Source organism: Malus sylvestris, chromosome 17 (genome assembly GCF_916048215.2).
Source record: "Malus sylvestris chromosome 17, drMalSylv7.2, whole genome shotgun sequence".
In the NCBI taxonomy this organism is placed as follows: Eukaryota; Viridiplantae; Streptophyta; class Magnoliopsida; order Rosales; family Rosaceae; genus Malus; species Malus sylvestris.
This window is the reverse complement of record NC_062276.1, coordinates 21,851,567-21,865,193: the sequence shown is the minus strand read 5'-3', so window position 1 is coordinate 21,865,193 and position 13,627 is coordinate 21,851,567. Positions and strand designations below refer to the sequence as shown.

At 35.3% G+C, this 13,627-nt stretch overlaps 1 protein-coding gene, 1 long non-coding RNA gene and 1 pseudogene across 3 annotated transcripts; 2 read left to right on the top strand and 1 right to left on the bottom strand.

The window, feature by feature from the left end:
• Positions 1-1,128: 1,128 nt before the first annotated feature.
• LOC126612393 (uncharacterized) lies at positions 1,129-3,811 on the bottom strand. 2 transcript variants are annotated; one of them, XR_007619034.1, is made up of 5 exons: positions 3,583-3,807; positions 3,340-3,499; positions 3,166-3,234; positions 2,415-2,473; positions 1,129-1,377 (listed from the first exon to the last, which is right to left on the bottom strand). It is a non-coding gene; the product is annotated as an uncharacterized LOC126612393 (long non-coding RNA). The 2 variants fall into 2 exon arrangements; XR_007619035.1 differs by lacking the exon at positions 1,129-1,377 and adding an exon at positions 1,557-2,081 and having other exon boundaries at positions 2,134-2,473; positions 3,583-3,811.
• Positions 3,812-6,610: 2,799 nt separating this feature from the next.
• LOC126612377 (uncharacterized) lies at positions 6,611-8,476 on the top strand (annotated as a pseudogene).
• Positions 8,477-11,717: 3,241 nt separating this feature from the next.
• LOC126612392 (phenylalanine--tRNA ligase alpha subunit, cytoplasmic-like) lies at positions 11,718-13,198 on the top strand. The gene is made up of 4 exons (XM_050280808.1): positions 11,718-11,926; positions 12,467-12,565; positions 12,667-12,738; positions 12,915-13,198. Exons 1-4 carry the CDS (start codon positions 11,911-11,913, stop codon positions 12,962-12,964), a joined length of 237 nt encoding a protein of 78 aa, XP_050136765.1. The 5' UTR covers positions 11,718-11,910; the 3' UTR covers positions 12,965-13,198.
• The last annotated feature ends 429 nt before the right edge of the window (positions 13,199-13,627 follow it).

The window sequence follows — 13,627 nt, the reverse complement described above, 5'->3', positions numbered from 1 at the left end:
CTGCTAAAATCCGCAGGTTTTCAGTGGGTAATGGGTATCTCTCTTCCATGCTGGGTCTGCGCTGCCGTGCTTGGTGTGCAGTGCCGGGTGTTCTGAGGCCGGATCCATGGTCCTAATCCATCAAATTCTGTAATCTGAACCATTGAAATTTGATCAAACGGTTAAATTAGTATAATTTTGAAAATAAACTTCTATTTGTAATTATTTAATCAAATTTCAATGGTTCAGATTACGAAATTTAGTGAATTAGAACCAATGGGTCCGATGGGGATCCATGTCCGTGAGAGGGATAAGTGCTGGGCCTGCGTTGACTTGGTCATTGCTTGGTCTTGCACACCAGTCCAAAAACAAGGCTAAATTGGTAAATTCCTCAAAACGTGCTACGCAACCAGAAAGCAGCAGAAAAGCCACCTTCTTCCCTTCCCTCCCACACCCACCCTCACCAGAGAAAAAAGCGTGACAGAGTCCTCACCATAACATAACCTACACTCTCATTTTCCTCCTCAGTATATATTCATATACAACTGCAATTTTGTGTAAATAATTGAGAGATGAAGTCATTATTTGTTGCTTTGAGAATTACGAACCAGGAAATGAATTCAGTTTTATTTATTATATTGATTAGTGTACAATATTCATGTTCATTTGGAGAAATTTTTAATTTGCTTCTTGATATATAGCTAGAGAACTTCTTAAAAACTAAATATTTGTATATTGTAAAACATAAAATAAATCCATGTAATTAGCATGGGTATACATATATTCAGAAAAAATAATATGGGTATAAATCAAATTAAAAAATATGGGTACATATTAAATTTAAAACTATGGGTGCAAATTGAAATTAAAAAGAATATTGGTCCAAATTTGAAAAAGAGTACAGATTAAGAGGGGTGTATTCAATTAGGATTCTGAAAGAGTTTCAGGGAATTAATAATTCCAGGGGTATTCAATTAGGATTTTAAGTGATTCTCTGAAATTTTAGGTGTATTCAATTAGAATTTCAAAATAGTTTATTAAAATCCTTAGAAATCCAGGTGTATTCAATTAAGATTTTAAAGAAGTTTATAACATTCCAGGTGTATTCAATTAGAAATTGATTTTAAAGAATTTGAGAAAGTTAAAGAATTAGAGGGAATTGGAGAGATTTCGTAGTGTATTTTAAGTATCCACAAATCTCACATCTTCCTGACACACCCCGTCCCGAAGGAGGGCATGCTGGCCGTCACGTGAGAGTGACGTAACCATTTGCACAGTACGGAAGCTTTAAGATACAATTTATAAGTTGATACACCCGAAGGTGAGTCCTAATTTTGTCCAATCTGTCAGAACACCGTCGAATTCCTCGTAGTCACCACACCTTTGTGATTCCTGAACCTGGAGGGGCGCAAAACCAAAATTGAGTGGGTCAGTAAAACAATTCTTTTCAAATCCAATTTTTTCTCAAAGCATTGTAACCCCTCTCCGTAAAACCTGTATACTTTCCCAGAAATGTAAAATATAAATATACATATATATTCTCAAAACTTCAAGTCGTTAACTCAACATTTTCATAACAATTATGTCATGCCACATCATCTCAACATTTCTCATATTAATTATGCCATGCCACATCATCTCAACAGTAATAAGGTATGAATGCATCAACATAATCATATCAGGTGCAAGAAAGTAATCAACCGTAGGCCCTCTAATAGCCCTGTACGGTTGAACCTAGAGCTCAAAATCTATCACTCTCACTCTCTGCCGGAGTCACTCCGCGTGACCTGTACGGCCTTCTGCACATAAGTTACGCTCTAGTGCTTTTCATAATCATCTGTGCACATAATCTAAGGTCACCCACCAGTCGGAATCTCACTAACACTCTCGCGACTGGCCTGTCGTACCCACTCCGCGTGGACTGTACGACTAGCATCTACTTGGATCCAAGACGAGCGTGCGATGCGGTGAATACTATAAGCACTAAACTATGGTGCAGGATTTGAGCTCAATATACATCAACATCATCATAACAGAAATAAATACTCACATGTGCGTCCACCGCACCATTTCATACATATGCATCATAAATCAATTCTTACCTGTGCGTCCACTGCACCAATTCATACATATGCATCATAAATCAATTCTTACCTGTGCGTCCACCGCACCAATTCATACATATGCATCATAAATCAATTCTTACCTGTGCGTCCACCGCACCAATTCATACATATGCATCATATATTAATTCATGCATGGCATTTCAATTCACATTTCTATATACTTTTCATATCAATTCTATGCATGGTATTTCACTTCCCGTTTTTCCACATAACTCATATGCATTTCATTTTAAACATATTTTCATTTCAATTCAATTTCTGGGAAACGTCAAGTATATATATATACGGAAAACAAAACTGCCCACTCACCTGGAGTTCGTCCAACAACTCCCTAGCACCACACATCAAGGCGTCACGACGATCGCCGCCTAGAATAGTAATCAAATCCAACCTCAGAATTCATATCGATAGAATATATAACTTATATAAAATACGTCACTACGTAGTTCGATCCGAAAGATCTGCCACTCAGATTTTAAATCCATAACTTCCAGAGGTCCACAATATATCTCTAGGATAACCTCCTAAAATTTCATTACCATCCAACGGTCGGATCTCCGTAAATTTCCAAAACTAAGTGACGGTTAACATTTTATATTATGGACTTACAATTCCAATTCCGGAAGATCCGTAACTCGGATTCCCAATCCGTAAGTTCCAATAATCCTCAAATATTACGTATTACAACGTATCAAAGTTTGGTAACGATCCAACGGTCGGATCGTCAATTCACATTTTTACCTAAATGTGAAAACTATAAAACGTTATTCGAACACCTAACCAACAATCCTTAATAACTTTCTCATACGGTGCTCAATTTGGGTATATGAATATACCACGGTGATCTACTCGACGTCACGGACGTCGAAATATTTTTAAAATAATTTTATTTTTATTTTTTACTGTAGCACCTTCTTCTTCCTTGGGTCGCCGGACTGGTTTTTCCGGCGGCCGTTTTCCGGGCAGTTTTTCAAATTGCCATAACTTTGTCATTTCTCAACGAAATCAAGTGATTCAAAAACGAGAGTTGTAGCCCTTGAAGAGACAAAGATAATGGTACCTTGCACAACACCTAGTTCGCCGTGGTTTGGCCGGAAACTGCCTCGAAAGCCTCGGAGGTCGCCGGAAACTGGGTATTTTTCAAATGAGTATAACTTCTTCAATACTCAACGAAATTGAGTGAAACAAAACGAAAAGTTGTATTACTTGACGAGAAGAAGAGATTGATACCTACCTCGACTCCTAACTCGCCGGGGATTCGCCGGAAAAAGCCTCGAAAGCTCCGGCCAAACTTTGAACTTGTCGATCTCCGTGTTCTTACGTCCAAAAACTTCCAACGAAGCACTCCGAGCTTCCTTGGGACTTCCTAAAGCTCACTATGAGCTTGGTTTGGCCTAAAACACGACCAATTCAAAGCTCATGAACAGTACACATTCACGGCAACTTTAGAAACTAGGGTTTTCGAAGTGAAACTTACTTGAAATGGGTATCATCGTGATCGTATGGTCTTCAGGAGTACGATGGCACTCTTAAATCCGTCGTTGGTGGAAGTTTAGGGTGTTTTTGTGGTGGTCTTGGTGGTTGCCGTGTGTTCGAGAGGGTGAGAGAGAGAGAGATCTGAAATGGAAGAAGAAGAGAGAGAAGGAAAGGTTACGGGTTTTAGGGAGTGTTTTGAGGTATGAGGATCCCACCTTAACCCAAACACAACATTACAACCTAGTTTTAGTCCCTAACACAAATTAACCATAGTTCAGGAACTTTAAATAAAACAAATGTCATCTCTTTACACACCTTAATCTCGTTTAAGGTCATTTTTGAAATTTCACGTCCTCGGAATGAAAAATCCCGAGACGGGCTGTGACATTCCCATGAGATTTCGAGGGAATTGAATCAAAATTTTATATGAAATCTTTACAAATCAATTAAACTCCATAAAAATCCATGGATTTATAAATCCATTAAAATCTCTCACATTCTCAATTGAATACACCCCCTAAAAGTAGAAATATATGAAACTTACAAAGAAATATGGGTACAAATTAAATTAAAAAGAATATGATTATGTGTATAAATCATGTGATTATGTGTATTTAATACAATCACTAGTTTTGGTTTTGGTTTTTTTAAATAACTTTTTCAAATAACTTTTACTGGGGGCCCACCACCAGTTTTGGTTTTTTATTTTTTTATTTATTTTTCTTTCCAATTTTGGTATTAGGCTTTCAGTTGTTGATGTTGTGCACGGTGCACCGTTGCGGACCGGTCACTTGGCCACATGTTTTCCTCCTCAGTATACCCTCCTCCCAAATCCCACTTCTTTGGCTCAACACACACACACAATTGCAATTTTGTGTAAATAATTGAGAGATGAAGTCATTATTCATTGTTTTGAGGATTACGAACCAGGAAATGAATTCAGTTTTATTTATTAAATTCATTAGTGTACAATATTCATGTTAATTTGGAGAAATTCTTAATTTGCTTCTCGATATATAGCTAGATAGCTTCTTAAAAAATAAATCCATGTAATTAGCATGTGTATACATATTCAGCAAAAATAATATGGGTACAAATCAAATTAAAAAATATGGGTACATATTAAATTTAAAACTATGGGTACAAATTGAAATTAAAAAGACTATTGGTCCAAATTTGAAAAAGGGTACAAATTAAAAGTAGAAATATATGAAACATACAAAGAAATATGGGTACAAATTAAATTGAAAAAATGAGGACATATTAAAATTTAAAATTATGGGTACAAATTGAAATTAAAAAGAATATGGGTACAAATTTGAAAAATGAGTACAAATTAAAACAAAAAAATATATGAAAAATTCTAAAAAGATACATCTAGAAATCATTAATAAGTTTTTCATTTTTTGAAATTGACATACGATGACATGTAATAATTTAATATTAGAATAATGACATGGTCAAAAGTCAAAATACCTTGATAAATTCGAAAAATGAGAAAGGTTTCGAATTTCAATTAATGAGAAATGGAAATTAATGAGAGATAGAGACCTAATTTTAATTAATGAGAAATGAAAATGAGAGATAAGAACCTAATACATGCATATATTCGCTCCTTCCCAACCAGAGGTACACACGCAAGTCAAGAGCCATAGGCTAGTTAGGGTTTCTTCAAAACTTTCAGAAGGAGGTAATCAGACGCACACTCAGGCCTCGTTTGGCAGCTCGGACTGTACTGACTATTTCAGTCGGATATGATAAATAGTCGTCGGATAGTACTGACTAAATTAGTCGGGTGTTTGGTGCAATATCGAACTAATCACCGTATTAATAGGATCGATTATGTTATATTTTTTAATTACTTGTTAATAGTATTTTAGGAATGATAATTCAAATTAAAATAAATTCGACAAAAAAAATCTCAAAAAAAAAAAAAATCAAAAGAAACCCAGGGAAGGACGAACAGGGGAGAAGTGCTCAGAGATTCGAGATCCCCTTGAAACCCATATCACAACGAAAATCACAAACTAATCCATCAAACACAAAAAAATCACAAATGATCAAGAATCACAAATCCATCAAATAAAAAAAAATCACAAACTAAAGGAAACAAGACAGAGAGAGAAAAAGAGAAAAAAAAAGAAGAAAAAAAAGGAAAATTGCAGCAAAAGGAAGACGATGAAGATGAAACGAGAAAACACCCATGAGGAAGATGATGCAATCAGGTGTGAGCAGGAGTGGTTCCGCTGATTTAGCTCTGAATCTCCAGAGCAACAGACACGAGATGACGAAGCAGATGCGAGAGGGGTGCGAGGCGTTTTGAGGCCGACTAAATTATACCGAGCTTTTTGAGCGTACTAACTAGCGGGTGTGAGGCGTACTAATTAATTTGGACCGGATTTGTTAGTTCGGCGACTATTTAGTACGTATGTCTCCAAACACCCACTCCCGTATTATTAACCCTATCCGATGCTTAATACGGTGTGCCAAACGAGGCACTGCTCTTGTGGTTGATAATCCATTAAAATCCCGAATATTACACGGCCAAGCCCTAAAAGTCCTCCGAAGGTGAACCCTAAAAATCCTCCCAAGTGGTCTCATCAGATCCTAGCCATGCATCATAAGGGACCTGTGACTTCATTTTCCGTCATGCTTCAATGGGATTCTTCAAAACCATTTTCCCTCCTTTCATTATATAGGGATTGCTCTTCCTACGTTTACGGAAAGAGAATCAACAACAATTCTGTTGTATTCAAAAAACAAACACGTGTAATTATTTATTTAATTCAAATTATAATACGCGATTCAGTTGGATAAATTAAACCTAAGTAGTGATAATACTTATCTTCACTAGAGATCAAGGATAAGACCAAGACTCTTTCAAAAAATTAGAGATAAACACGTAAAGACTTTAAAACATGGGAACAACACGTATGTATATATAAATTCGCACATTTCCAATCAGGGGTGCACACGCAAGTCAAGATCCTTATTAATTAGTTAGTTAGGGTTTCTTCAAAACTTTCGCGATGAGGCGCCTCCTGATGGTCTACCTCGACCAAAAAACAAGGTAATCACATGCACAGTTGGTTACTGCCCTAGTGCCCTTGTGATTGATAATCAAGTATTAATGTATGTCTCATCTGTTACTTTGTAGATAATTGATTTGGAAACTGCAAATATTTCATTCGTGATGGTAATAAGCTTCAAAGTCTGCAATTTTAATAACAAACTAAAGATATTTCGTCAATTGGAGGTTTTATGTGCAATATATGTATATGCAAATATGCTCTAAATCACTATATTATTCTTTGTTCTTAATTGCGGCTTTGTAGGAGAATTATTTTTTGTTCCTGCATTTAATCTAGCTAGCTTTACACTTTCCGTTCCTAACAATCCATTTTCTGTTTTTTTTATGTGCCGCAGAGAACTACGTGACAAGATTATAATTGTGGATTTGGTCGAAGGCATAATCTTTTACACTCTCTTTTTTGGATCGTTGGCACTTATTCGTGCATATCCTGAAAGAATGCTTCCACCTATGTTAACATACTACCGCCTATCAAGAATGTTTGTGTTGCTCATTCTCGATTTCATTGGCCGGAAGTTCAGAATGATCATCTTCATAATATGTAGAAGAAGAAGAATGATCATCTCGAAAGTAGAGGACAGCAGCCCCTGGTCCAATAAACTCGCGGGAGATGTTATGCAACTGATTCTACGACGACTGGGCTTATCAGACTACGTTCGATGTGCTGCAGTATGCCGTTCATGGCAAGCAATTATTAAAAGCATATTCAGTCACGCCGTCCCCTTGCTCAGGATCAAGTTCCATGGCTTATGTTAAGCTCTCATCCCATGTCCACTAGAGATCATCGCGTTTTAAGTCCAGGTGATTGGAAAGATCATAAATTTCTACGATCATGGCCAAATACAATTTTTTATTGTACAATGAATAGGATGGATTGTGTTGGCTCAATAGAGGGATGGTTGATCATGGTCGACAGTGCGTTGAGGCGTCCAGAGGGTTTTATGAAACCTTGGTCATTCTACCTAAAAAATTGTCAGAACCCTAGTTTTAAAATAGAATTCTTCTTCTTCAATCCAATATCTGGTGATCGAGTGATGCTCCCCTCGTCGCAGTCCACCCTTCCATGCCGCTGCATCAATGGTCCTGACTTCTCCGTTTCTAAAATTATTGCCTCTTCTGAACCAAAAACAATCAGTCAGGAGCCATGTTTTGTGGTTTGTCTTTGTAAACAGGGTCATCTGACTTATTGTAGGCCAGGGGATCAATCATGGAGCTCGATTGATGAGGAAATACCCTTTGTTAATGGTATAGTCATACTGGGCGGTAAGTTATATGCTACAACGTCCTTAGAGTCCAAGTTTTTAATGGTATTTGAGATGATCGAAGACACCAAAGGCAATGGCGGTCCTCTTAGCTATAGGGTCGTTAAGTTGATAACCCTTGATCCCAACACACGTCCTTCCATTCCACTTCCTTTCGTAAAAACTGATTACAATGGATCAAGAGTAGAGCATTACAAAGGCCGTGAGTTCGTTCACCTAGCAAAAGATTCTGCATCTATGGAGTTGTTTATGATTTTTCATAAGGCAGACTATGCATACAAGCCTAAACAAGAAATGAGTTTACTAACCGATCCTTGCTGGCATAAGATCATGCTTGGAAAGACCTTTCGTTACACTGAGCCACCTAAGACTAAAGGATTTCGAGTGTTCAAACTGGAGTGTGATATTGATGGTGGTCCACAATGGATGGAGGTTGTTGAACTTGGTGATCGGGTATTATTTGTGAGCAACCACCATTCCGCCGTTATGTCGTACCCCCAAGGTCAGAAGGTTGAAAGAAACAGTATTTATTTTGTCTTTGATTACGCGTGTTACGAATCAATCAAATGTGACTTTGGAGTTTTTTCCTTCACAAATAAGAGTATTAGGTATTTTAGTAGCTCCAAGGGTCGTTCTTCGCACATGTTGCATACTGCACCTTTATGGTTTGTACCCAATCTTTGATAGGTTAGTTTAATTAAATTTTGTTTTGTTTCCTTTTTTCAGTTGGAAAGATTTGCTTTTTTATTTTTATTTTTATGAAAATTGTTTACTTCTCTTACTTATATGCACTTAATACATATATAAATCATGTGATTATGTTTATTTAATACAATTACTGCAATTAATCATTCATAAAAGGAACATAACTACATTGAGATCCAATTATATAAAATCATATGGAGTCTTGATGCAATAACTTTGTATATTGTTGTAAGACGTCAATATAATGATAATCATGTTTCATATAGTCCATTTTTCTAACAAAGACATATCAAACACTGCAAGAAATAACGATCCAATATCCCCACTCGCCCTCACTCGCGGATGCCTCTATGCCCTCCTTCCAGATATGCCTCTATACTCTCCTTCCAAATATGCCCTACAAGTTTTTGGGCCCGCATGCCTTCGTTATTTGAGATATGCCTCTATACTCTCCTTCCAGATATGCCCTACAAGTTTTTGGGCCCGCATGCCTTCTTTTTCAAATAACTTTTACTGGGGACCACCACCCGTTTTGGTATTTTCTTTCCAATTTTGGTAATGGGCTTGATGTTGATGTTGTGTACCGTTGCGGACCGGTCACATTGGCAACATGTTTTGTTTTTGTATTTTCCTTTTTTCTTAGTCTAACTGTTACAAAGTTTTTCTTTTTCTTTTTCGTGGTATTGGCTATTAGGGTTTCGGTTGACGTGTTTTCCACCAATATACCCGTTGGCTACACGAAAATGTTTAAATGACTTAGTAATGCTATGTTGCGGATACAACCGAGCGTTTCCATCCGTTGGTTAGACAGGACCACAGTCATGATCGTTGGATGGCTGAGACTTTTAGTGAAAGGGGTTTGATCATGTAGTTGAAAGAGCGGTGTACCTTTTCAAACAATTATGAGCTAAATTTTTAGCCCGAGATTATTAAAAAATGAATATATAATAATTTTTTTTTCTTAAAATAACACTTTTAAAAAAAATTATGTAGACTATCATAATTTAATTTTATGAATATTTTAATTTAAAAATATTTAGATTCCGATAAATATTGAAAAATCACTAAACTGATACCATGAAACTCGTGGAATATGAAACACATGAATGCTTTTTTTAATTATTGTATCCATTGGATTTAGATGTGGACCGTTAGATTTTTTTTCGACTGTTAAATTTAATCATATTAAATATTAACCGTTGGATTCAATGAATTTCAAAATATAAAATTAAAAAAAATACACGTATATGGTGGACCGGCCCGCTAATTAAAGCACTAACCCAAGGGGACTTTTGGCCTAAATTTGTCCCAAGAAATGAGTTAGGGCAGGTTGGGGTAGGTTTAGAACCTAAAATTTGAATTTTACTCCAAGAGTTGGACATCGCTTAAAGTTTTAATTAACTTTCAAAATACATCGTTGGTTGAAAATTTGTCTACAAAAGAACAAAATTATCCTTATAATTAATTACTTAACAAAATAAAATACTTTATAAATAAATAAGAAAAAGAATACCAAATAAAAAATTACATTAAACATAAGAAAATACAAAATTGATAGAATCCCTCCATCATCTCTGAATGCGTTTTCTTGACCTGGAATTGTACAAACAAATTGTTCGATCTATATTCAATTATAAGAATTTTTCTAAGATAATCTCCAACCTTTGAGTTTTGTTTTTTTGAACAAACGATATTATTTACACTAAGGAGGGGGGATAGGCTAACCCTCACAATGGGCTAGCAATAATGTGGTTCAAATTCGCCTTTGACAATAATCAAACCTAAGACGTCTCACTTACGAGTGAAGAGGAATACTACTAGACCGTAGTACTATGTGGCTCCAACCCTTAAGTTTAAACCTAAAATTTTTAACTCATAAATTTAGGTTTTCACTCAGAAACAATTTTTCTACTCAAACCACTATGGGCTAAATTTTTAACCCAAAATTATTAAAGAATGAATAAATGATTTTTTCTTCTTCTGAAAATAACACTTTAAAAAAAATTATGTAGACTATCCTAATTTAATTTATGAATATTTTAACCTAAAAATATTTAGATTCCGATAAATATTGAAAAATCACTAAACTGATACCGTGAAACTCATGGAATATGAAACACATAAATGATTTTTTTTTAATTATTGTAACCGTTGGATTTAGATTTTAATCGTTATATTTTTTTTCTTACAGTTAAATTGGATCATATTAAATCTTAACAGTTGAATTCAATGAATTTCAAAATATAAAACTAAAAAAAATACACGTATACGGTGGACCGGCCTGCTAACCCAAGGGGACTTTTGGCCTAAATTTGTCCCAAGAAATGAGTTAGGGCAGGTTGGGGTAGGTTTAGAATCTAAAATTTGAGTTTTACTCCAAGAGTTTGAGTAGGTCTAAGAGAATAAGTAAGATATTTATTGGAAGGTTTTTTGAGAATTCTCCAAACTCAGCCTAATATATTAAAATGGCGACCTACTGGAATCAAATATTTGTCGTTAGTACAGTCTGGAATAAAAAATGGTGACTCACTGTCCACCATTGTTGCTAATAATGGGGACGGAGAGAGGCTTTAAGATACTTCAATTAATGAGTGGGCGTAAGCACTCGATTAACAAAATTAAGTTAAAAGTTAATATTTATTTTCTTAGCTATTTGAACTTATATACTTGATTTATGCATTTTATCTTAATAATTGAAAGTTGTTTTGACAGTTCATTTTGTACTTTTAAACTAACTGTGCGAGTAATCATGGAGTGGGAATGCAGCCTAATCTGCATTTTGTTTACCATGGTTCTACACTTGGTTTTAGAGTGACAAGTTCCTAGAAGGAATGGTTGCATACTTTAGCGGACTCAGTGATCGCCAATATATGCAAGTGGTCCTAATATGAATGACAATGGATGATGTCGAGAAAGCTTGAAAGTCTAGTTAACTTGGTTTGCAAGTTAGAAGTTACTTGACTTACAAGAATTCCCGATGCCTTAAAGAAATAAATATTTTGGAGTCCTATTTTTTGGCAACCTATTAAGATCTTTATGAAGTAAATGCAAAGATACAGAATCATGATGGGACTCTAATTAGGTAATAGAGATTGGGTTGAGATTTTATCCAATAATAGGATGGATTTGATCGAAGCCCTAGCTATACATCTGTCAATTCTGTAGTCCCTGCTTCCTCACCATTCGAATCTCAAAAACTACAAACCTATTCTCCGAGTAGAGTTCATAAAGGGTGTTGGAAGTAGAAGACTGCGTCGACTTTCCAGTAAGGATGACCATGCCTGCAGGTAAATGTTCGTGGCTTTTGATGCATGCATGTTATGTTGATACAATAGAGATATTGAATGTCTGTGCTAGTGCTATTGATTGACTCTGTGTTGGCTTTACAACTCTTGCATGAACAATTAGTAAAAACTTGTAATGGCACTTGTTTTATTTATTTTTACAGTCCTAATCACAAAATGTGATGATAATTATATATATTGTGGCGAACGCAATTTAAGCAAAAATTAAGGGTGAATTTAGGCAGAGTTGATTACAAAGAAACTTACACAAGATTAAGTTGTGTTGAAAATAAGTAAACTATAAAAACTAGACCCATTCCAGTAATGATGAAACTTTCATAGAGCTCGCTTGTATGTGCTTTTAAAATAACTGAAAGCGCTTTTGGTGAAAATATTTTTAGAAACAATCATTAGAAAAATGCAAGTAAATTCTGAAAAAGCACTTGGAATAAGTACATAACTAGTGCTTCTTGTAGAAAGCACTTCAAGCGTTTTTTAAATCCTAATTTGTAGTCGTTTTTGTTTCTTTTGCATTGTTCAAAGAAACTACCATTTGCTCCCCAAAATACTACTCTTTGGATCGTGTGATCAGAAATGAAGCACCATATCGAACTCCTCTTGCAGAGTTCCACCAGATAGAAGGCACGTAGTAATCAGTTTATTTATATATTTCTGGTCTAGAAATCGCTGATGTTCCACCAGAATTTGGATGGTGTGTTCTGAATTCCGGCTTCTGGGTTCAGGTTTGGTATGTGATCGAGGGCTTGGTCTTGGTGACTTGTTAGGAGAACTTGAAGAATTCTTCTCACGTCGGGGTAAGACAACGACTGGCATTTTGATGCTGTCGTAGTTTTATGCTCAATAAAGTGAATTGATATTGTTTCATGTTTGTAGTCGAAAATTGATTTAAAAAAATTTCCTTTTTTTCTTCCTTCTCTGAATCTTTTTCTTAAAATTTTCATTTCATATCCTGTTCTCTTATTTTTGCAAGGCAAGCTTGGTCTCATCGAGAGAAACCCTATATGTCGTGTTGGATTATAAGCATATTCTGTAACTGTTGCAAAAATTATGTTGTACGTTCAAAATACGAATGCACTGAGAATGAAGTCGAGGAGGTATTAGTTTTTATATTAAAAATTGATACTTAAAAAAAATTATGTTTGCAGTCGGAAATTGATGTTAAAAAAAATTTCCCTCTGTTTTCCTTTTCTCAATTAGTTATCATGAAGATTTGGGTATGAATAATAACAAGTTGCAAAGGCCCGTTAATTCTAATGATCCAGTGATAATTTTTGGGCTTTACAATAAACATTAGAAAGATTATATTCATACACTCCAAATTACTTCTTTCATATCTTTTTTACTTTTTTTGATATTTTCTACACACCACTAACACTTGATAAAAAAATATTAAAAAATTAAAAGGATGTGGGAGAAGTAATTTGAGGTTTGTGAATATAATCTCTCTAAACATTATCCAACTAGCCCCGTTTTCTTGTGGTGTTTGATATATTTTTGTTAGGAAATGGATTATATCAAATGAGTTTACCGTTATATTGACATCTTGTTACCATAATGGAGTGTTATTGAACTAAAACACCATGTGTCAGTATACCTTTTTTTTTTGTATAAATTTCCTCTCAATGCAACTAATGGAAGCAAATTATGTTCCTTTCATTAATAGTTAACCGTATCTAATGTGAG